Source organism: Lissotriton helveticus, chromosome 4_1 (genome assembly GCF_964261635.1).
Source record: "Lissotriton helveticus chromosome 4_1, aLisHel1.1, whole genome shotgun sequence".
In the NCBI taxonomy this organism is placed as follows: domain Eukaryota; kingdom Metazoa; phylum Chordata; class Amphibia; order Caudata; family Salamandridae; genus Lissotriton; species Lissotriton helveticus.
Genome location: NC_136063.1, coordinates 1,922,269,388 through 1,922,291,220, shown reverse-complemented (window position 1 = coordinate 1,922,291,220; position 21,833 = coordinate 1,922,269,388). Strand labels below are relative to the sequence as shown.

Below are 21,833 nucleotides of genomic sequence, written 5' to 3'. Positions count from 1 at the left end.
ATAATATATTGGAACATGCAAAAGGTGTGGCAGAATCACTTTTATGTAGCTAAGAACATGTTCAATACCATCATTTTTAGGTTTCGCCTAAGTAACCCGCTGTGAGGGGGAGGCTGTGCTACAAAAAGATCGGCTGGGAAGTGTTGCCTGGCAACGGAAGAAGGGGCTGTCTCGCTCCTCACCCAGGCAGAGCCAGACAGGATTAACTCACCTTGCATTGGTGGAGTAGTGCGAGCTGGAACAATTAGATGTGTTCATTGTTGTTAGTGCCTGGAATAAGGTAAATTGTTAGAACTAGGGTGGCTTGCGATTAGCTCTTTGGCATTTTCGTTCCTGCCCTTGCGCCTTTTTCGTCACCTCTCGCATCCCTTTACCCCACTTCAGCTTCGAATTCTCTACACTTAATGCCAGGAAGTCTTTTACCAGGATTTGTGTCACGTTTTTAGCTGCATGTATGTATTGTGTGACGTCTTATAGAGTTCTTCAATAATAATAATATACTAGGCGGAAAGCCTGGATTTGGAGCCATGTTTAGATTGCACTAGGAAGACTGAGTAGCTGACTGTTCTCTTGACTCGGTTATTTTATTAATAAACATGCAGTATTGGTTACAAGTACCTAGGCTGCTGCCTCCCAGTACTGCATTGTTGTTTACATTGTTAATCTTATTTACAGTAGGAGAGGTTCCTGTGATTATACCTTACTTGCTTTAACCACGACGCTGAAACTCAAGTCATCGTCGTGAGTCCGCAAAGAGGCTCTCTTAACTTTGGGGTCCAGTTGGTTTGCCCCGCTTTTAGCTAGCGGGCTGAATTCAGTAGACTGTTTGGAGACAGTGTGTTGGTCGAAATATGGCCCCACTGGGCTTACCGCTGCCACACCAGATGTTCGATTGGCTTTGGGAAATTCATCTCACCATGCCTAGATTTTTTCACGCTATAGGAACCTCTACACTGGTCTGAAAAAGCAGTATGGAATGTATCCTATCACCTTCCTTAAGATCCTTGCTTTTTGTCTAGGGGAGGCCTTCTGAATTATTAATATACGCTGAAACCTATGATGGAGGCAGTTTACGCTGAAACCTATGATGGAGGCAGTTTCTTTACAAATAATTAGAAATGTTCGATCAACATTTCTTTTATAGAACACTCACAAAGATTGCAGTAAAAACTTTGTCCACTCTCCACTTTGAATCTGAGCTTAAAGTATCAAGCATATATGAAACGCGCAAGGGCATTTTCTTTGAGTGAAAGTCATAAAGACATTTTTAATGTGTACTCGGTATTGACTCATGTAATAAATATTAATCAACGCGGCATTTTTTGATGCATCCTAGTGTTTATGTGCACCACAGCAGTATATTTGTCTCTTATTATGATTGGATGGTTCAAAGGTACTCGGAAACCGACTGCTGTAAATGGCTGATTGCGATTAAGAATGTTTATGGAGGTTTTCCTTCGAGAGATGTATTTTTTTTAGTTCAGGTCCCCGTCCTTTGGGGGTTACAGAGGGGGGGGGCATACGCCTTGTTACGTTCCAGTATATCTATCGTCTAAAAACGAACCTTTAGGAGTGGCCTATGATTTCTACATTTTAATTACTTAATACCACTTCTGCCAAACTGTTTTCGAGATAGGTGCGTGTTTGTGATGTGCATCCAACTGAGTATTCATATTTAAAGTCTACAGATGATGAAAGTGAAAGTACTGTCTCTTCAGATCGTGCCAGTCGAGGGCGAAGGGATAGTGTGGTGAGCAGGATTCGCATGATGATCTTTTCTTAAGTGTTTGCCAGTGTTGTTTTTATGCATCGGTCACCCCCCGGAAAGTGAGTCATAAATAAAAAGTTTGTCATTTACAATGCCAATAGCTCTAACTTTTCCGAAGGCAAAACCGTTGCATTGTAAATGCTTGTTTAATCTTCTGAGGGATAAATGGAAAGACCTTACGGAGTCTTTTGAGTAAGTAGAAGTAGGAGGATGTTAGACGGTTGACCTGGGATGAGCAATTGAGTTGATTGTCGAACATTATACCTAGGTTCTTGTCCTTGGTGGTGGGAAGAGGACAGTCACCTGCCTGCGTTGACCATCAGGTGTTGTTCCATAGCGATGGACCTTTCCCAAACTCCATTACCTCAGTTTTCTTGGTGCTAATTTTGAGAACATTTTGGCTCATCTAGTGCATGATGTCCACCAAACATGTATGGAAGCTGCTCGCCACACTCTTGTGGATGTTCTACGACCGATACGATAAGCTGTGAATCGTCGGCGTAGGAAACCATCGGGAAGCCATGCTTTTCGACAAGTTGGCCAGTGGAGTGACACACACATTAAAAAGAGTGGGCGACAGAGCAGAACGTTACGGCACTCCACACGGGAGATAGAAAGTGTCGGACTGTATGTTGTCCCAGACTATGTTCTGCTCCCTAGCTGTTAAAAAGGAGGTAAGGAGGGCCAGAGCCATGTCCCCAATGCCCACGTCCCTCAGGCGCTGTACTAACACTGTGTGGTTCACGGTGTGAAATGCGGACGATAGGTCTAGGAGAATGAGAACGGCTCTGCCCCCCCTTGTCCATCACTTTCCGTATCTCTTCCGATGCCATTATCAAGGCCGTTTCTGTGGAATTGCGGACCTACAACCATGCTGCGTCGGATCGAGCAGCTTGTTGGTATCAAGATATTGGGTTACCTCCTGTTTTTTCCAGAATCTTGGCCACCATCGGTAGCCCTGGGATTGGGCGGTAGTTTTTTGTATCAACAGGGTCCAGAGTTGGTTTTGTCAGGATCGGCCTGATACAGGCTCTTTTCCAGGTCACAATATGTGCCGGACTCTATTACCTGATTTAAAATGGGGGTTGGCTGGACGCTAATATCGTGAGATGCTAAGTGCATAATATTATGGCGGACAGAGATCGTTAGGGGAGCCCGACTTTGTAGTCTGGATAAGATTCTTGACCTCTTCCTTGGAGTGGCTGAAAGTGGGCTAGCTGAGCAGGCACAGTGTTTCTGTCGTAAAGTGTGTGTTTATCGGTACGTGTGATGTCCTGAGTGGTAAGGAACTCATTGTAGAGCTAGTGAACGTTGCTTTGAAAATAAGTAGCCATTTTGTTACAGAATGTTTGGTCTAGTCTGAACTGATGGTTCTGACAGGGTCCCACTAATGTTTGGATCGATTTGAAAAGTTCCCTGGCAGAGTTACTAGCGGCCTCAATTTTTGTAGTGAAGTAGTCCCATTTAGCTTTGATAATAGCTTCCTTATATTGTTCCAACTTTCGGTTATAGGCCTGTTTATGCTCCTTACTACAGTCTGACCTCCAGAGTCGTTCGCTCCTTCTGCAATCAATTTTTATCAGTTTAAGGTCAGGTCCATACCAAGGGGCATTTGGTGAAGATCTTTTTACTGAGATGGTAGTTTCAGGTGCGACCTGACTGACCGTATCCAGTATCAAACTGATGTGCAGCTTCACCGTTATCTGAGGCCAGTGAGGGCAGAGAGTTACTGAGCGCATTTTCTAAGTCCATTCCCTGTATGTTATTCCATCGTCGGAACTTCAGCCTGGAAGGTCTTCCAGGGTTGGGCATATCTATAATTGTTGTCCTAATATGAAAGTGAATCGCCATGTGGTTTGTTCAGGGCAGTGGCAGTGTCTTAGTCACTGTGATGTCGGGGTTGTTGGTTGGTAAAGATGCCATCCAACGTGTGGCCGGCCAGGTGTGTGAGTTCGGACACTAGTTGGGTAAATCCGTAAGCTGCAAGACTGTCCAGGAGTCTGGCAGTGTCAGCACTGGAGTCTAGTTCCAGGTGATAATTAAAATCACCCAGAATGGTGTTTGAGGAAAAATCAAGACACGACTCTAGTAGCGTTTGGAGGGCTTGCGAGAAAGCTGCTCTAGGTCCAGGTGGTCGGTAGATGGTCGGATGATTCCAAGTTTTAGAAAGACTTTATTTATCATATTCATACGAAGTGGAGAAGTGTGGCTCACTGGTTAGAGGAGGCAGACCCTGAAGCAGAGGTCAGACCCGGGACCAGGGTTCAATTCCCGACGCGGCAGGGTCTTGAACCCAAATGTCCACGGACTCGATAATTCTCGCTTTGGTGCCTACTCGAATCACGGGTTCACACTCTGCAACTCTGGGCAATAGCTTGCTTAATCTCCACTACCCCCCCCCCCCCCCCCCCCCCCCCCCCACGGCGGGATGCCTGGCTTTCACCTTGGGGATGCCCAGTACGGGTTATCTCACAGGGAAAAGCCAGGACGGGTTCCCAAAGCAAGCGCCTTGAGACCTTGCGGTGAAAAGGCGCTATATAAGAACATTTGACAAATATAAGATAATAAATAATGTGTAATGATGCTTTAACATATATTAAGTAGAACATCAGTTCTAGAATAATACATGTAGACCTACGAATTATTCAAAACATTAACGAAAGGAATACATACAAACATCCATGTATGATCAATAAGGAAATTATAAGAAAAGGAAATAACAGAGAAAAGGAAATATAAAGGAAAGGAAAAAGGGCTCAATAGTGGGGAATTAATTAAATGTTAGAAATAATAAGTAAATGAGAGGTGAAGCATATGTGATAATAAACATGGAGCATTGTATGGAAAACAATAAACATGTTACAAATGCTACAAAGAATATACATACAAATTTCAGATAAGAGTGGTAAGGAATTAGAAATTGTAAGTAAACTAGAATTAATAAAGAAGGAATTTCAAGGGGGTTTAGGGACCTCTTCAATCAAAGATTGATGTAAAGCATATGAAATAACAGCAGTATTTAGATGAATGGTAAAAGGAGATTATAGAGCTTCCCTTTTCATAGCAAGTGAGATGGGTGTAATATTAGCTCTATCGAGTCTATGGTTACAACATACTTCATACCACCAAGCTTGAAATAAATTATTTTTGCGTTCTTCCAGTTTTTGGAAAAATTTCACTCTCGAGGCGCTGGTAAATTGATGTGAGTTAGGTGAACATTCCAGTTCTTTATTAGAACTCTTTGCAGGCAGCGGTTATGGAAAGACAGTGTAGAGAGGTGTAAATTGATGGAGTAGTATGGCTTGTCTCGGGTAAAAGCTATGAATCTGCAGGTAGATATTGACAGGCTAGGAACCAAGCAAAATGCAGCATCTTGATACTGCACATCTGTCTAATTTGCAAATACTGATATTAGGTCATTGTCTGTGGCCTGATTTCCACAAAACACTAGCTGCAAAAAATGGCAAAACACAACAATCTGAATTGCAAATTGTAGTCAAGAGAAAAAAACAATGCGGTGACACTGGGGAAGTAAACATTAAAAAAATCTGCCATCTGTCTGACTTTTGATGTGAGGCACAATGCTCAGGATCCCAATCTTTGGTCTAATTAAACCTGCTCTCGGTTTATCATATCTCACTGGCTTTAGCCAATTAACACAGTTTGGCTGTCTGTGCTTCACATGGCTACTTACCCCAAAATAAGCCCTGGTTAATGTTAGAGGATTTGTTTGTACAAGCCTTGGCTTAGTAAAGCATTTACTTACTAACTATATGGTCCTACCCATCTCAAATAGACTCTACAGACTAGCATTTGCATCTAAAAATGTTCTTACAAGTCTCATAAATGACCATAAACCATCATCTCAGAGGGGTTTTACGGACTCCAGTGAGTAAGTGTAACAGAATGGTTGGAATGTTACTGACGTAGCATATTCTCCTAACAATTAAACACTAGCCTGCTCACTGGCCGTATTCTAATGTGACAATGGCCCGAGGACAGTGGTGATGCAAGAATAATTATATTTCCTTTAACTTCACATAAGTCCAGATATTTAAAATATTAACCGTTTTGTTTGAATAGTAGTATAGTTCAAGGTGGATCACCACTTTGGAGTGATATTCAGTGGTTCTTACTGAAGCAGTCTCACGCCATACTCTTTCCTTAAAAGTGTGCTGCAAGAACCTGAAAACTCTTAAAAGCAGATGCCTACTGTTTGTTTCTGGTCAGCCCAACTCAGCCAGATCCATAAGGCCCGGCGTGGCTTACTTCTGAAAAATAACTCATGGTCAGATTGTTTTCATGTACTGGCCAGTTTAACTTCCTCTTCTTCCAAGGAAAATCATACCAATATGGCTTCCTCCAAAATGTTACATTTATTCCCAGCCTTGGATAAAATAGCAATTCAGGAACATGTGCCTGGTCAGAAATCCCCGCAATGTATTCTGATGTTTTGGACGGTATTCTACCCATGGATGAAGTTTAAACTTGCCTGGCCAAAATGTTGATGTTCGAGTGGACATCTTAGGATGAGTTAAGTGTAGCAGCCCTGCTCACTCAGAGTACTGGTATGCCAGCGTTTGGTCACTGCATGTAGAGATATTTACCTTTAGACTTCGACACTGAGGGGTCGATTCCAATTCCAGAAAAAATGCTTTCCTAATGCTATTCGTAGGCTTACCTTTCGACTGACTCGTATCTGGAGCTTTTTCCAACAAATGTGCAAGCACGATGCGTATTCCAGGCAAATACAGACCGAATCTTCGTGTCCGATTCGTGCACTATGTCAGTACCTAACAGGCGCAGGAAACACGTATATCGCGTCATATGGAGGCCCAAAGCAAACCATTTCCGGATACGCAAGTACGATGAGTTTTTCATACGCGTCGTACAGGGCAAAAGTTACAGCACCTGGCAGCATTCGGACGAAGCATATTTAAGCTCCGAATCGAACCATAACATGTTCAAGGGAGACGAGACGGAGTCTGTTGCGTCGTGTATGTGCCAGGCTGTGTAGAATCGTTCGCGTACGTGTCTAATGGGTTGTGTTAATGCTGGACTATATGGCATCATTTGCGACCAAGTCTGTGGCGTTGTGTATGTGCTTGGGTGTGTGGCATCGTTCGCGTCCAAGTCTATCGCATCAGGCTCCTTTCCTACCTTCTCGTCCATTGATCTTTATTTCCGACCGAATCCTTTGGTGAATTTTTAATTTGCATCGTATTTGCTCATTCGGGCGGCGTGTATGCAATTCGGTAGGAAAAACTGACAGATCTGTCTCGGCTAAAACAATTTTCACCTAATCGTTTGGTGATTTATTACTTTGCATTGTACTTGCTCATTCGAACGCCGGGTGTACGATTCGGTCGTAAAAAATGACGGGTACGCGTCGGGTGAAACGGTTTCCTGACAGAATCGGCCCCGAGTGTTGATGGCATGATACAGAAGTTGGCAAGTTATTCAAACTTGGCATGGCTTAGCAGTGGAATGTCCAATCTGTTACTGATAGAACAGTAAAAAGAATGCTGACAGTATGTGAGCCTGAATATATTAAGCACACAGAAGAGATGAGAAAAGCTGTAAAGGTGCTGAGCGCTCCTGCCGGACTTTTACCAGGAGAAAGATTTTGGAATAGATTACCCCTAAGCAAATTCAACAATTAGGAAATGCACCATGATTATCTGCTGGTTACTTAAGCAGACAACCACAAGGCGATACTCCTTACTGGTGGGGTCGGGATGATGTTCGGGTGGTAGACACTCCTTCATAAAACTTGATGGTAGATGGGTAGTAGAATTTAAAATACCAGATACCCCAGGTGAGATCTAGTATGCAATGGATGGGACTGATAAGACAATAAGGTAGGGAAGAAGTGAGATACCTCAGGCGTGATGAAAAGCATTTGTTTCACACACTCTCATTAGGCACCAACTTCAAGAGAGTATTGCGGCACAGTGCCAGATGAAAGGCGGATTAGCTTGGCATGGACTCATACTTACACAAAATGTAATTCTAGAAGAAGTCTTCAAATAGAGTAGAGGTCGCACCTACATAGAACTGCCTGGTAACATAATTTACTTCTCCATGATAAGTCAAGAAATTGACTTATTTTACAAGGAATAGTCAGGGTCAAGACTGATTTGCATATAGCAGAGTCTGAACTGGGGTGGCGTGGTAAAAGAACGATAGAATTAACCCAGATCTCTTGACTGGGGGTGAATGTTTGATTTACTCTGCATTCCGTCCATCATGTCTGTGTCTTTTGCTTTCTCGCCCTAAGTGCGCCGGATATGCCCAGACATAGGTCCCGGGCTCACTGTGCCACTGGATTCAAGCTATCCTGGCTGATGAGCCCCAGAAACTGGTCCCAGGATGCTTGTTTCTGGTGCAGGGAGGACCGGCCAGGCTAGCTTGAATCCTGTGGCACAGTGAGCCCGGGACCCACCGCTGTGCATACCCGGCGCACTTAGGGCGAGAAAGCAAAAGACACACAGATCATGAAGGGAATGCAGGTGCTCTCAATGCCACTGGAGCCAAGCTATCCTGGCTGCAGAGGGGTGAAACCCCGAAACCGGTCCTAGGATGCTTGTTTCCAGTCCAGGGAGGACCTGGCCTGACAGTTCGGGCTGGACTGTTCCCATTGGGGGCAGGGTCAAGACTGATTTGCATATGGCTGGGTTCAAACTGGAATGGCATGGGAAGCAAAAAAACAGATGGATTTGGGCTCAGATCTCTGTACTGGGGTGAATGTATGACATTGTTCTGCATTCTGTCCATCAACTGCTCTTTTTGCATTTGTCATCCGAGTGGGAGGGGTATGCCCAGATGTGGGTCCCGTGCTCTACATGGCACTGGAGTCAAGCTAGCCCGGCTGATTAGGGGTGAAACCCCAAAACCGGTACTAGTATGCTTGTTTCCTGTCCAGGGAGGACCTGGCCTGGCAGCTCGGGCCAGACTGTTCCCATAGGGAACAGGGTCAAGACTGATATGCATTTGGCTGGGTTCAAACTGGAATCGCATAGGGAGCCAAAAATTATGGATTTGGGCCCAGATCTCTGTACTGGGGTGAATGTATGACATTGTTTTGTATTCTATCCATCAATTGTTCTTTTTGCATTTATTTGATAGCGGGAACATGTCTGCTGGCTGTATTTTCTGTTTTACAAAACAGATGGTTTCTATTAGATCTGGCAGGCCTGTTCAACCTCACTTAATATCCGTTAGGGGTAAAGTACAGACACTAAGTGCCTAAAGCTCGCCCTTACCTAATGTTCAAGATGAACTGCTAAATATTTACTACAGGACTACACTTACACAGTTGACAAGAGTGAAATAGGTTTCTCTTTAAAGCTAAGGAAAACAGATTTACAACCCAAGAACATTCACAGAAACTTTTGTTCAGTGCAGTTCTTGAGATTCGCCTTTAACAAACGTGGCCCTGCAAGCTCAGCTTAGACAGCCTATCAGAGCAGCATTTAGGCATCTCATACTTTCCACCATCTACTTCCTTCATTATGTTGCCTTTATATAAAGCAAAATGCACGGGAGAGCTTGAACAAGATTATGACACTGATGTAGCAATGGATTTTATCCATTCTGTGTCTATGGAGAAAAGCGTTTAAACACAAGGGCCTACATTTCAAGATAAGAGTACCTGTCAATGCAAAACTCCAACTAGATTCTAAACCCACATCAAGCCCAAATGCCTCCAAGGGAGAAGATTTCCCCAGGCCCAGAGCGTACAGTCACATTGGTCACAATGAGGTCAAAGGGCTATGTTCTGTGCAATTAAGACAATGCAAAGAGTTTGATTGTGGTTTGGATTAGGGTAGGTTTAGTGTTAGGCTAAATTGGGGAAAGGTTCATTACTAGCACAGATATAAGAAGGTAGTTAAGGACTAAGAAAGGGAACAAAGTTAAAATACCACACTACTCTCTTTTTGAAAAGCACTGAAAGCACATCTATTCTGCAAGCATCTATCTTGACTTCGCTTAAGACCTGCTCATCCAGTAATCGCACACCCGAAGTGATTATGAGAGGACTCCTTCCTAAATTAAATACCTGCTGATTTTCTCTCCTCTACACTCTGGTCGGTTTTTCATCATCGTCATTGTTTTCTCTACCTATAAACCCCTAAAGATCTATTGATCTGGTATTTGTAGACTTGTAATGATTAGGAGATAGGCCTCACCAACATCATTTACATATTCAGTTCTCCTTTGCTTTGCTTTTTATTGTTCTAAATGTTTACTCTCTATTGTTTTCGAGTTACATGCAAGTGCACTCCTATTGTCCGGCGCAGTTGTGCTTTATAAAGTTATCCGCTGCACATGGTCATAGGGAAGGGAGAGAGCTTCATGGGCAGGACTGTTAGGATGTGTTCCTGCTGTAAAAGGCACTGATTTCTGGATGATTCTCACTGTTGCAATTAGTGTGGTGTTTCAATTGCCATGGTCGCGAGGTCCCAATGTCCACTTCAAGTGTTTTGCTGGTCAGTGGGCATACTGAGCAATTCCCGCAGGGATGATGTCCTCGTACCGGGGGCAGACCCCATAGAGTTTGCGGGGGTTCACATACTTCTTGCCGAGGTCGTGTATGCACAAGAGAGTCTCTCAAGTTGTTCCCTCTTTTAAAAGAAAAGAGTGGAAGGGGAATGGTCTCACCGGAGCTGTTCAGAATGCGCCACCTTTTTCTACTTTTCCTATTGAGGAAAGAACAGAAGTGGGTTTTCAAACTTCATAGTGACACAGAAGGATTGAATGATGACATTCCTTGGATGCAGCTGTGATTGCGCAGATTGTGTTTCCGAACACAGAGTCCTTGTGCTAACAGCCTTTGTCATAAGGGTTACCTCCATTGAGCTCTAACACCCTCACTGGGTAGGGTTTCCCTTCTCATGTTCTATATATGTTGAATATATGTAGCCAGTGTCTATATCAGTTTAAGCCCCCGGTACTATCCGACTGGAAGTTGGCAAACGGCTAAATTAGCGCGCGACCTCTGAACATTGCCCTCTAGCAGTATAAATAAACACACCTAGTTAATGCCATCATTCTGGTGTGTTTCTGTCAGCTGAACTGTGTAGGTCACGGTTGGCTGCCTGTGAGCCGATTCCCATTGGCCTACACATGAGCCAATCAAATTTTGAAACAAAGGAGTTTCCTTTCAGGTCCACTGCAGGCTTATCAGTGTAGGTCACGGTTGGCTGCCTGTGAGCCGATTCCCATTGGCCTACACATGAGCCAATCAAATTTTTAAACAAAGGAGTTTCCTTTCAGGTCCACTGCAGGCTTATTAGTGTAGGTCACGGTTGGCTGCCTGTGAGCCGATTCCCATTGGCCTACACATGAGCCAATCAAATTTTGAAACAAAGGAGTTTCCTTTCAGGTCCACTGCAGTGTATTTAACATCGCGTGTGACCATCAGTCGTCGCCTCCCCCTCGGCTCAGTTTTCACTCCGAGGCACCGACGGAGAGGTCAGTGGTGGTGGGACAGTCAATAGCATTATTGCTTTGGTCTTTGGTCTTCGAGTACTAGGTGGAAAGCACAGGAGTAGGCGCCTCTATTCCCAGTGACTGCGGCTGGCTACCTGGGCCTTTGTACTTTATAGGTCTACAGGTTTGTGCAAGCAGTGCAGTCAGTGAGGCTTTGTGGTATACTTTCCTGATGCAAGAGGAAACCAGTCTGGCCATTGTGTCACCATGTGTGTCTCTGATTTATGTGTTTTGAATCCAGTTTTTCTTGTCTGTATATTGTGTTTCTACTACCACTGGTTATAACTTTCTAAGTGTTCTGTTTATTTCCAGTGCGTGGCCTCCCTTTCTTCCTGAGCAGTGGCCAGGTGAGGTGAGGTTTTCTCTCCCCACAATAAGGGTGAGTGTCTTTCAAGTGTTCATAGCCATATTATAAAGACCATAGAAACGAGAGTTTGCAGTCTGTCTGTGCACTTCTTTTTGTTGATATAATTTGTCCATGTCTCTGTTTCTGTCTTTTGTATTGTGTCTATGCAGGAGAAGATACACTCTTTTCAGTTTGGAAAGCAGATGTAGATCCCACTTTCACATCACTTAAGTAAGTGTTGCAGTAGCACCATAGGTCCTGACGAAAGCCCTTGAGGCTGAAACATGTTGACCGAATAACAACATTGGTGGGTAGCAATTCCTTACATGCTATCAGCATACTGTTTTTAACCATACCACTTTGATGGTCAGCCCTAATAAAGTATTTCATGACATCATCGTAGGTATTTTTAGAATCACTTGGATTATTTTCCTTTTCTTCTTCCTTTTCTTTGAGCACTGCAACCTCAACCCCTCCCGCTCATATACTGTCATCTGTTGGTGAAATGTTCTGGGTCCATCACTAGGCAGTCCTATGGATTGTTTCCAAGGCAGACCCTAGAGGACACCATTTACCAACATATACCCAGATGACGAGATTCCACTTATGAGTGGGCTGATGGGTATCTTTTTCCTCTCCTTGTGTATCTTCTCTTGTTTTTGTTTTCTTGGCTGTTTCCAGTTTAACTGTGTATTCTGGGCATGTAAAGAGGACACTATTAGGTCCCAATAGAGAGATTTGCTATTTTCTTTTCTCTCCCTCTGTATTTCTGAGACCTTCTGTACCTTCCGTGTGTTTTAGTATCTGAATAGACTTCAGAAGTTAAAGCCCAAACGTCTACAACCATGCTGAGATTTCTTGATGAGTCATGTACCCCCGTGACACTTACTGTCCTGGGCCCCACCATGACAAACAAACTCATGATACAGGAATCTCGCAGCTTCCATAGAAACATGTCACTTTCATTTAATGCAAACTACGGGCAGTTTGGCCAAATAGTTGCCGTTTTCATCAATTAAGACGGTCAGCCAAGTGGCTGTCAAAACTATCTCCATTTAACTTTGAGGAGTAAGCAGTGCGCGGGGAAAGGGTGGCACTGACGAACTCAAAATGGGGTGGGGGGGTTGGTGGGAGGTCCTGCGGAATGTGATGAGGGGCCCCTATACCTCCCATATCTCAGATATAGATTGGGCTTGGGCTGACTTAATTAAATAAAAAAAACAATAAAAAAGAGAATAAATGTAATTAAATTAAATGTGTACTTCCACCTACCTAAATTTTAAAACAATACTTGGTCAATACTTGGTTCTTCCTAAATTTTGGTGCAACCAATCTGGAAACAGAAACATTGAAACTCATTAGCTGAAGTATTGAGAGTTCCGTTACGCCCCTGGGCAGAGGGACTATATCATCAACCAGAGACAAATTAAAGTGAGGCTGAGATACAAACGGTTTTACTGAGAGGACATTGGAGCAGTCAACAAATATGAATTACAATCAGAAGAAAGATGTGCGCTAGTACTCTCAGACACCCCAAGTCCTACCAATAGTGACTGCAGTCAAATGTATACGTCGATCAGGGAAGCTGGGGTCGAATGTGGCGAGGAACAGAGTACGGAAAACTTAACCCAGAAAGTATATACCTAATAAAACGGTTTTGGGTGGAGGATAACTCTTAGGCACTATAATAGATTCTCTTGCATATGAAAAAATGGCAATGGGTATTTTAAGTCTTTAATCTGATAGAAACAGAAAAAGTAGGTGTGGATCAGAGATACTTCAGACCACTAAGATCTTTCATTGCTTAATTGCAATTGACACATCTGCATATATACACACAAGGCAACTTTACAAACATACACAAAAAGTCTGTTGGGCTTGAACACTCCATTAAACATATTTCAGGATGGCTGAGAGATCGTGTAGATATCAAAATGTCTCATCGTCAGGTTTTAACTGTACCTGTGTGGCTATTTTGACTTTATTTACTAACTACAGATTATTTTTTTAAAGAATTTCTGCAGCAACAAAACAGTAGTGAAATCAAAACACTGAACAATAAAAATCCACAACGCAATCAAAAATGTAGAGTACATTTTAATAAACAAAAGGACACCAAAACGACAAGAATCCAATAAGGGGGAGCAGAAAATATGAGTTATTAAAATTTACCAACTAGCAGAAATTCTGAGGGTTGCAAAATCCTTCCATTGGAAATATTGTCCTGAATCTAGAATTCATTCACAGGGGCTTTCTCTAGCCACTGTAGCTTTCCAAACCATAACAACATATATGTAACAATGCTAGATGGGTTCACTTTTAGCGACTGAAATGGAGCAAATTAGCACCCGAATCATCCGTGATAGAGAACAAAAATGTAATCCACTTCTGAGTCCAGATCATAAAAACAAACGCCGAGGTGGGAAATGTGTTTGCCAATATATTTTTTAATATGGTGGACACTGTAGTGCCGGAGTGGCAAGGAATATCTACATTATACCCAGCAAAAACAAGAAACCGTTATAACCTGAAGGTGACTTCTCATGTAAGTGACCCTGGTTATACGTGTTAGAACCTGTAACTGTTTTTCCTTTAAGGTTTAACTATTTTTACACGTAGAGAACTACTTTCCTTTACAGCCCCAATACACTTGAGTGATTCTATTCTATTTGAGGAGCATATATTGTGTGTTTTGATGGTGAGAAATTAACTTCAAAACTTATGTGAATAACTACAATTTTTTGGAGGGTGATACACTCAAAAATGCTAAGAAACTCTAAAGCTAACCCTTGAGAATGTAGCAATTTGGTAATCTGGATGGAATTCCTGCATTGCACAATGCATTTTCAAAACATAAAATTCCAACAATACTAACTGTTATATAGATCAACATATATGCATTATATTATTTGAAAGTATGATTTGGTCCATACTCTTGATAGAGTGTTTCAAAGCTCCAAGTTGTATCACTTTACATGTATTATTAGGTTAATGTCTCTACAAATTGTAGCAGCGGGTGTTTCAGAAGGTGGTCTGAAGGATATTTCAATTAGGAAGAATAAACAAAAGTGAAACGTAAGTACACACAGCTGTGTTATATCCTTCCTTATCACTTTCACCACGTGAAAACGGGCAAAGCATACAATGGAGCCGTCCAAAGCAAACAGGCTATCACCTCTGCATTCACAGACCAATGACAAGCCCATTCATGTGCCAATTAAACCAAACAAGACATGACGGAGGGTGGAAGCAGAACTTTGGGGAGGGACTTAGTTCCACCCAGCCATTGTGGGTGAAGTCAAATACTGAAAAAATAGATCAGTCAGGGGGGTTAGTGGGTGTTTTCCCAGAGGAGTGGGGGAATAAGGCTGTTTTGCAGGTAAGGCTTCCTCTTTTGTGTTTCTCAGATTCCTTGAGAATCGTAGTCCCGCAATCCTCCTAAAATGTTAAAAGATGGAAAATGGGGTGGGCGTCTACTGTGGGACATTCTTTCGGTGGCTCTTCCTTCCTTCCTTTTCACGTTTCTGTGCTGTGATGGGCATGGCTTGTGATTTTTTGCTTGTAAGTAGTTCCGCCACAGGTACAATGAGTTAGCAAAGTGTTTGGCCGAGGCAGTAGTTAGGAGATTTCATGTTAGTTGGAGTTGCTTCAATTAAAGTGCTTTTCAGGTGTCTGACCATTTGCTGGACAGGAAGATCAGCTCTAATGAGAAGTTGATACAGGCGAGGGGGCCAATTAAGACTGGAAAGGTTAGTTAGAAAGAGCGCAGAGATGGCATTAGGATCTAGGTCCGAGAGAGACCAGAAAGAGGACTTATGACTGGTAACACAAATGGTTAATTAACATACAAGGACCAGAAGGGTCATTGACTTAAGTAAGCAGGGTCTTAACGGAGGTGAGAGACTTTAGGGTATCTTTTAGTTAAGCTTCAAGCCAGACAGTGAGGTGGCCATGTGTGCAATACTACAAACGTAGACTATTAAATTGCAAGACCTTTTTTGACACTATTGGGAATGTATATTATGAATACACACCATTGTAAGACAGGGGATTATTATCTGGGGTGGGGATTGTCTTTAGGAATAATAATGCTATCTTGTCAGAGTGAACCCTAAAGGTCACTAAATTAGCCTGAGCTCAACCCCCTGTTTGCTACGGTACAGAGTAGACAGGCATAACTTAGGACAATGTATAAAATATGTATGAAGCACCAAAACAGTGGCAAAGTCAAAGCACTGAACAATAAAAATCTCAACTGAATAAAAAAAATTGGAGGGCAGGATACCACTACAGAGGGAATCTCACCAAAACAATGGGAAACCCCCTGGTGTGACATTCCCAAAACCTATCACTGTCTGTCACACAGGGAGACAGTTTATAAGCTCATGATACAATGGTACTATACACTGGCTCACCCCACCACCTCCTCACTCTGCTGGTGATGGAGCCTTGCGGCAGGGGACTTTTGTCACATTTGGTGGCCCAGCAGTCTCATTGCCACCTACTGGAAAGAGATCTTGGGGCACATTAAAACTACTTTAGGATACCTTCTGCCTGTACCCTACCTCACAGTGGTCCTGGGCATTCGCCCTCTATCCTTGGAAGCAATGACCCATGCGGACTGGAAACTTATTAGCCACATGCTCAATTCTATGTGCCAGCTTAAAGCATTGACAAGGAAAAAACCAGCTGCTCCCTTCATTGCCTAATGGCACATCAGTCTTTAGCAAGTAGTAGCAATATACCAACTATCCGACACACTGTCGCGGACAGAAAATAAATTCCAATACGTTTGGAGTCCCTTGATCCACTATTTGACTCGCCTTAAGTGCACCTGCTTCAATCTCCCGAAGCTCATGGTACTGCAACTTTTTGACTTACTCTGTCCCAATGCCTTGACTCACTAGTGTACCCTTGTCTACTCATGGCTTCTCTACGACATCCATGCATGCATTTACATGTGACACTACCTACTCTATGATATGTTATGCACATATCTTGGACCTACAATGAAGTGATACAGGAGACTTTGATTAATATATTCATGATGAATGTATAGCTTCTTACTATGTGCTGCATTCGGACACTCTTTTATATTCCAATGCCTTTTCTCCTGCTCTGGTACTAAGTCCTCTGGTGGCTATGTCGCATTTTGTTGTAATGTGCTAAAATTATTATTATTTTTTTTAAAAGATTAATCAGCAACAACAAAAAATGATACATTTTAATAAACAAAATTACACCAAAATGACAAGAATCTAATAAGAGAAACAAAAAAATAAGGAGTAATTAAAATTTTAAGTGACAATAAAACCAAAAACAGTAAGCAATAATGGTGGTCTATGTTTGCAAAAGACCAGGAGATATGCGTACTTTGAGGCCGACTCCAATGGATCACGAGGCCAGATACACCAAGTAGGACAACCTGATCAAGGATTTCACCTTTCCACTTAATTTTGCAAAATGGAGGTTAGATGCTCTCAGTAGGGCATGGCAGAAGGCTAAATCTAGGAAGGTCTCTTAGAAGTCAGATAGGCATTGAGAAAGGTTTCACCGAAGCCATTGATTTGGGCGGAAAAGCACCCAGCAGGAAAAGTCACATTTCTCATGTTCAGGGCCACTGTTGCATCAGTTAGATACTTTCTGCGCCTTTGCCACAGTCAAGATTTCTACCGGCGGCTTAGACTTTGAAATGGAGATCACATTTCTCCTGCTGGGCAAGTCGGCAGCCTATATCAGAAGAGGGTGCCACAGAATCTAATACCTTCTTACACAGGGCCTGCTGAATTGGATTTGCTGCTGCAGACAAGTTCTATGCGGGACAACCTGTAACTTCTACCAAGCTAAGTCATGCCTTCACCGGATCGGCCCTGGTGGGTGGTCTCGGCTCCATAGCAGCTGGAAGTCAGAGTTTTTCTCAGTCACAAAACCTTGCACTGGTAAAGCTCTTCACCTAAAGCTCCGAGGCTGAATCGGGGGTGGTGGGGTGGGAGGTGGAATCTTAGGACTGCAGGGCTTAGGTCAGCAAAAGGCTTGTGTAGAGTCCTGCTGTGACTGGGCAATTGGTTAGCCCTGAAAAATGTGTTCTTTAGTTGCTATGTCCCTGTAACCACACAGGAGATCAGCCAAATGATCATTGGAGTCATCTTTTTTGTACTGGTTACAGGAGGGAACAGATACCAGTGCTTCAGACTTCCTCTCAAGTCACAGCAAGCAGTGTTCAATGATTTTCTGATCTTCCGCAGATTCAGAAAGTATTTTGAGGAGGGTTAATTATGGTGCGACGTTTAAGGTTGGCACTAGTTAGTGAGTGGGTAGGGGACACTTTTTAATACTCCGTAATCAATTTGGTACAAGTCTGCAGGGTTATCTTACCCACTTTTTCAGCAATTTCTGTTTACCTTACGACAGTGTAATTTACTCCTAAAATCCACGATGGGGAAACCCTTCCTCCCTTGTGGAGAGCCTTTGTGCCCAACCAGAGGAGTGGCAGTGGAAATCAGCAGTCCCCTGCCCTGTGTCTACTCCGAATAACTTTTAGGGCATTTTCGCTCCCTCAGGGTTTTTGCTGGTGTGGGCCTGGGGAACCAACAATTGCCTTCCTCCATGTCGCATGTTACATTTACATGTGATAGGGCAGGTCTCACTTTGCTCCTTTTCAAGTTAATGAAGTTCCTGGGTACATCCAAAGTGTCGACCGTGCAAGGGAAGAAAAACACCTGCCCACACCCAGGATATTTTCTGTGGTCTAGGAGCAGTTTACACACCTAATTAAAAGTCAAGCACTGGCAGATCAGCTGTCAGTAAGCGAACGCTAATAAGCCTACTGGATATTAAGGCAATTAAAAATAATTTTCTTGAAGGTACTTTTCCTAAATATTTATTAAAAATATAACTTTACCATTAAATTGGATTGTACATAAATATTAAAAGTGTCTTTCAATGACTTTTGTAGACGTTTCCTGTCAAACGTTATAAAGACTGTACTTTGACATTTCCTAGGATTCAGCTAAAGCTCTGCCAGTGAAAATAGCTTTTTGTCCCTAGAACCTGGAGGAACATGCCAAATGTAATTTTGAACATGTTCTACTTTTAAATATCAGGTACAATACCTTAGGGCAACATGGTGTACAAACGAGTAACTTCCAACTTTAAGGCAGAGTTTCCAGCCTATCAAAAGGGATTATTTTGACTGGTGTGACAGCAGGTTTAAGGCTGCTGCAGTCAAGCTACACAGGGTTGGCCCGAAGCCATGCTTTACAGGCCAACCTAGTGAATGGCACAATAGGGCCATTTTTGAAGGCATCATTTATTTTACATTTAGGATCTTCCTATGTGTTGCTGTCTGACAGACGGTTTGAATCATCCCACTTGTATGTGCCAGTCTAGGATATATATGTATAGTGCAGGCACCTACTGTTTTATTTTGTGCAAATACTGGGAAAGATCAACACTTCCATTAGCACAGGAAAGGATTTCAAGGAGGAGGCAGTTACATCTTATTTGGAGCACAACCACAATGTTTCAAGTGTCTATAATAAGAATTGGAGGGTATGTTAAACAATTGTGATAGAACTATAGTAAAATCACCCTACAGCATCCACACTGTCAAGTAACATTTGGTGCAACAGAATCAATGCACAGGAAGCCAGCAATACTAGCACCAAATGTAGAAGAAGCAATAGCACACAGATAGGAGGATTGCACAGACACTGACCAGAGATTGTAAACTGGCACAGAATGTGTGTGGAAGGAAATTATGGCATGGCACTCTAACAAACCGGGACTATTTTACATAGGAAGAAAGTATCATTACAGGGCTGGAAATAGCACAATAGCATAGAGAGCATCAAGACTGATACATAGTACAGATAATGTTAAGCGCAGAGGAATTTTCCCTGAAGCAACACTGACACAGACAGAAAGGAGGATAGATCATAACATTCATCAAACTCCGGGATGCTTTGCATAGCTGGTACACACTATGACCAAAGATCACACACTGCCTCAGAGACAAGGAGTACATTGCAATGACTGTCTAGTAAGCATACACTGGAGCAGAGTTGTTGGTTCTGACCACATACAGCAAAGTGGTAGAAAGTGGTAGGTGCAGACAATATACACTGGCACACACAAGGGGGATGATCCAAACCATCTGTCAGACAGCAACACATAGGAAGATCCTAACAGTATACTTTTACACATTGGGGAGGGCCACAGCCATAGACCACAGACTCGAACATTTTGGAGAAGGTCCTATTTAAGTAAAGTCCACATTTGTAAAGCGCACAATCACCCGTAAGGGTCTCTAGGCGCTGGGGGCCGTCATATATGCAATAAGGTAGCAATGGCACACATGGGATACAGCATATACCTGCACACATTTGTAGCTACTGACCACAGACCATGTACTTGCACATTTGTGGCTACTGACCACCTATCAATCATACACTAAAAAACATTTGTTGACACTGCCGACAAATCAGTGGGAAGGCCTAATCATGCATCATACAGAGGAACTCTTGTGTGTAACATTGGCGATCTGACATACACAGGCACACACTTGTGAGAACTTACCACAGATCATACACTAATGCATAATTGTGGGTATTGTTCATATATCATACAGTTGAGGGGAACCAAAACATGCCAAACCGAAGAACGCTCGTAAGGATCACTTGCTATTTAACATACAGGAGCAGATATGTGGGGGATACCAACCATACAATCTATATTGTCATCGATTAGGGACTATTGACCATAACTCATGAACATAGATGGCAATGAATATATATCACAAGCTGTAAAGCCTAGGGAAATGTCAATAACCCCATAACATTCGTAAAAACAGGGAAGCCAGCCATAGACCACTCTGTGACACATATTAGGGCGCATACCATATACATGGAATATATCAAAGGGATTATTCTAACAATACATCACTCATTGGTTTCCACTTCCCTAATAAACATAGCTCATGCTCTACCTCAAGTGTGGCACTACTCATCTAGTAGAACTTCCTGTAGCAGCTTTAAAGACCACATCACTGGAAAATATCTGGGGGGTGGATACTGCAGAATCCTATATAGGCACACACCGGGGTAGTGCCCATATATCACGCAAGGGGTACTACGTAATCCTATATTGGCACACACCGGCTGGTGATCATAATTAACATGTGTATGGCATTGGGAGGATTGCTCACCATAGATCATGGCCAGACCGGTCTCGTGCAGGAACCTGAACCTGCGGTGCTTGAAGAGCCAGATGGTGAGGATGGTGAGGGTGAGCAGCAGGATGAAGATAAGCAGGTTGGCGCTGTCCTGTCGGTGGCTGGCTTCCGCCTGCTTCTCGGTCACTATCTCCTCCATGGCGCTGTCCTGGGCGTTGCACGGCGGGCAGAAGGCGCCCAGCAACAACAGGGCAAGCCTGGGAGTCAGGCTGCGGCCGGTGCTGACAGCTCCGCCGCTCAGCGCCATGGCTGCGCTCTGCTCTGCTTCCTGTTCCGCAGGATCCTGGGAACGGCGAACCGAGAAACCCGGCCCTGGAGCTGAGAGCTGAGGACCGGAGCGCTGGTCTTGAGACAGAACAGAGGAGGAGGAGGAGGCAGAGCGGAGACTAGACTTCACCGGCTCACAGCCAGCACAGCGCCCCCTGCGGCCAGCGACGCCACTACACCCACCCCAGCGGCACCTCGCAGCCCAAGCCTCCTGAACTCAACTCGAGTGTCGCTCATTGCATACAGTTTAAGTCTTACTCAACTAGTGAGATATGGCGTTACGGCGAGGGCCGTAGCTTCAAGGGGGCTGTTTTGGTGTTAAAACCCCCTAATAAATGTATTTTGTGATAAATAGTTGAGTACATGTGCTTTCTGTCTGTCGGGTATGTTGAAGTGTCTGTCACACACACTCTCTGGAAATATTTTTTTCCCTGATATTCCGAATAATAATGTGTTTTCTCACTTAGTGCACCTACCAATCCTCATTACTCTCCCTTTTTCTGCCCCTTAAGCAACTCTTGTGCCCCGGTTTATTTAATGTATTGTAACATTATGGGGTATATTTACTGACATTTTCTGCCATCTTTGAGTAACAAAAGTGACGCAAAATCTTTTTTTCCTAATTTACATTCCAGCGCATAACTGTAAATTCACTTGAAAGTAATGCAAAGCAGCGCCAAGAGCTCCATTACTTAGTGCCAACCGGGCATTCCGTGGGTGGTGCA

The 21,833-nt window shown here is 43.3% G+C and overlaps 1 protein-coding gene across 1 annotated transcript in view; it reads right to left on the bottom strand.

The window, feature by feature from the left end:
* SLC9A6 (solute carrier family 9 member A6) overlaps positions 1–21,184 on the bottom strand; it is a 361,491-nt gene extending 340,307 nt beyond the window's left edge. Inside the window, exon 1 of the mRNA XM_078688580.1 lies at positions 20,815–21,184. Coding sequence (XP_078544706.1) covers positions 20,815–21,088 — 274 coding nt within the window. The 5' untranslated portion in view covers positions 21,089–21,184. The remainder of the gene's footprint in view (positions 1–20,814) is intronic.
* Positions 21,185–21,833: the final 649 nt, after the last annotated feature.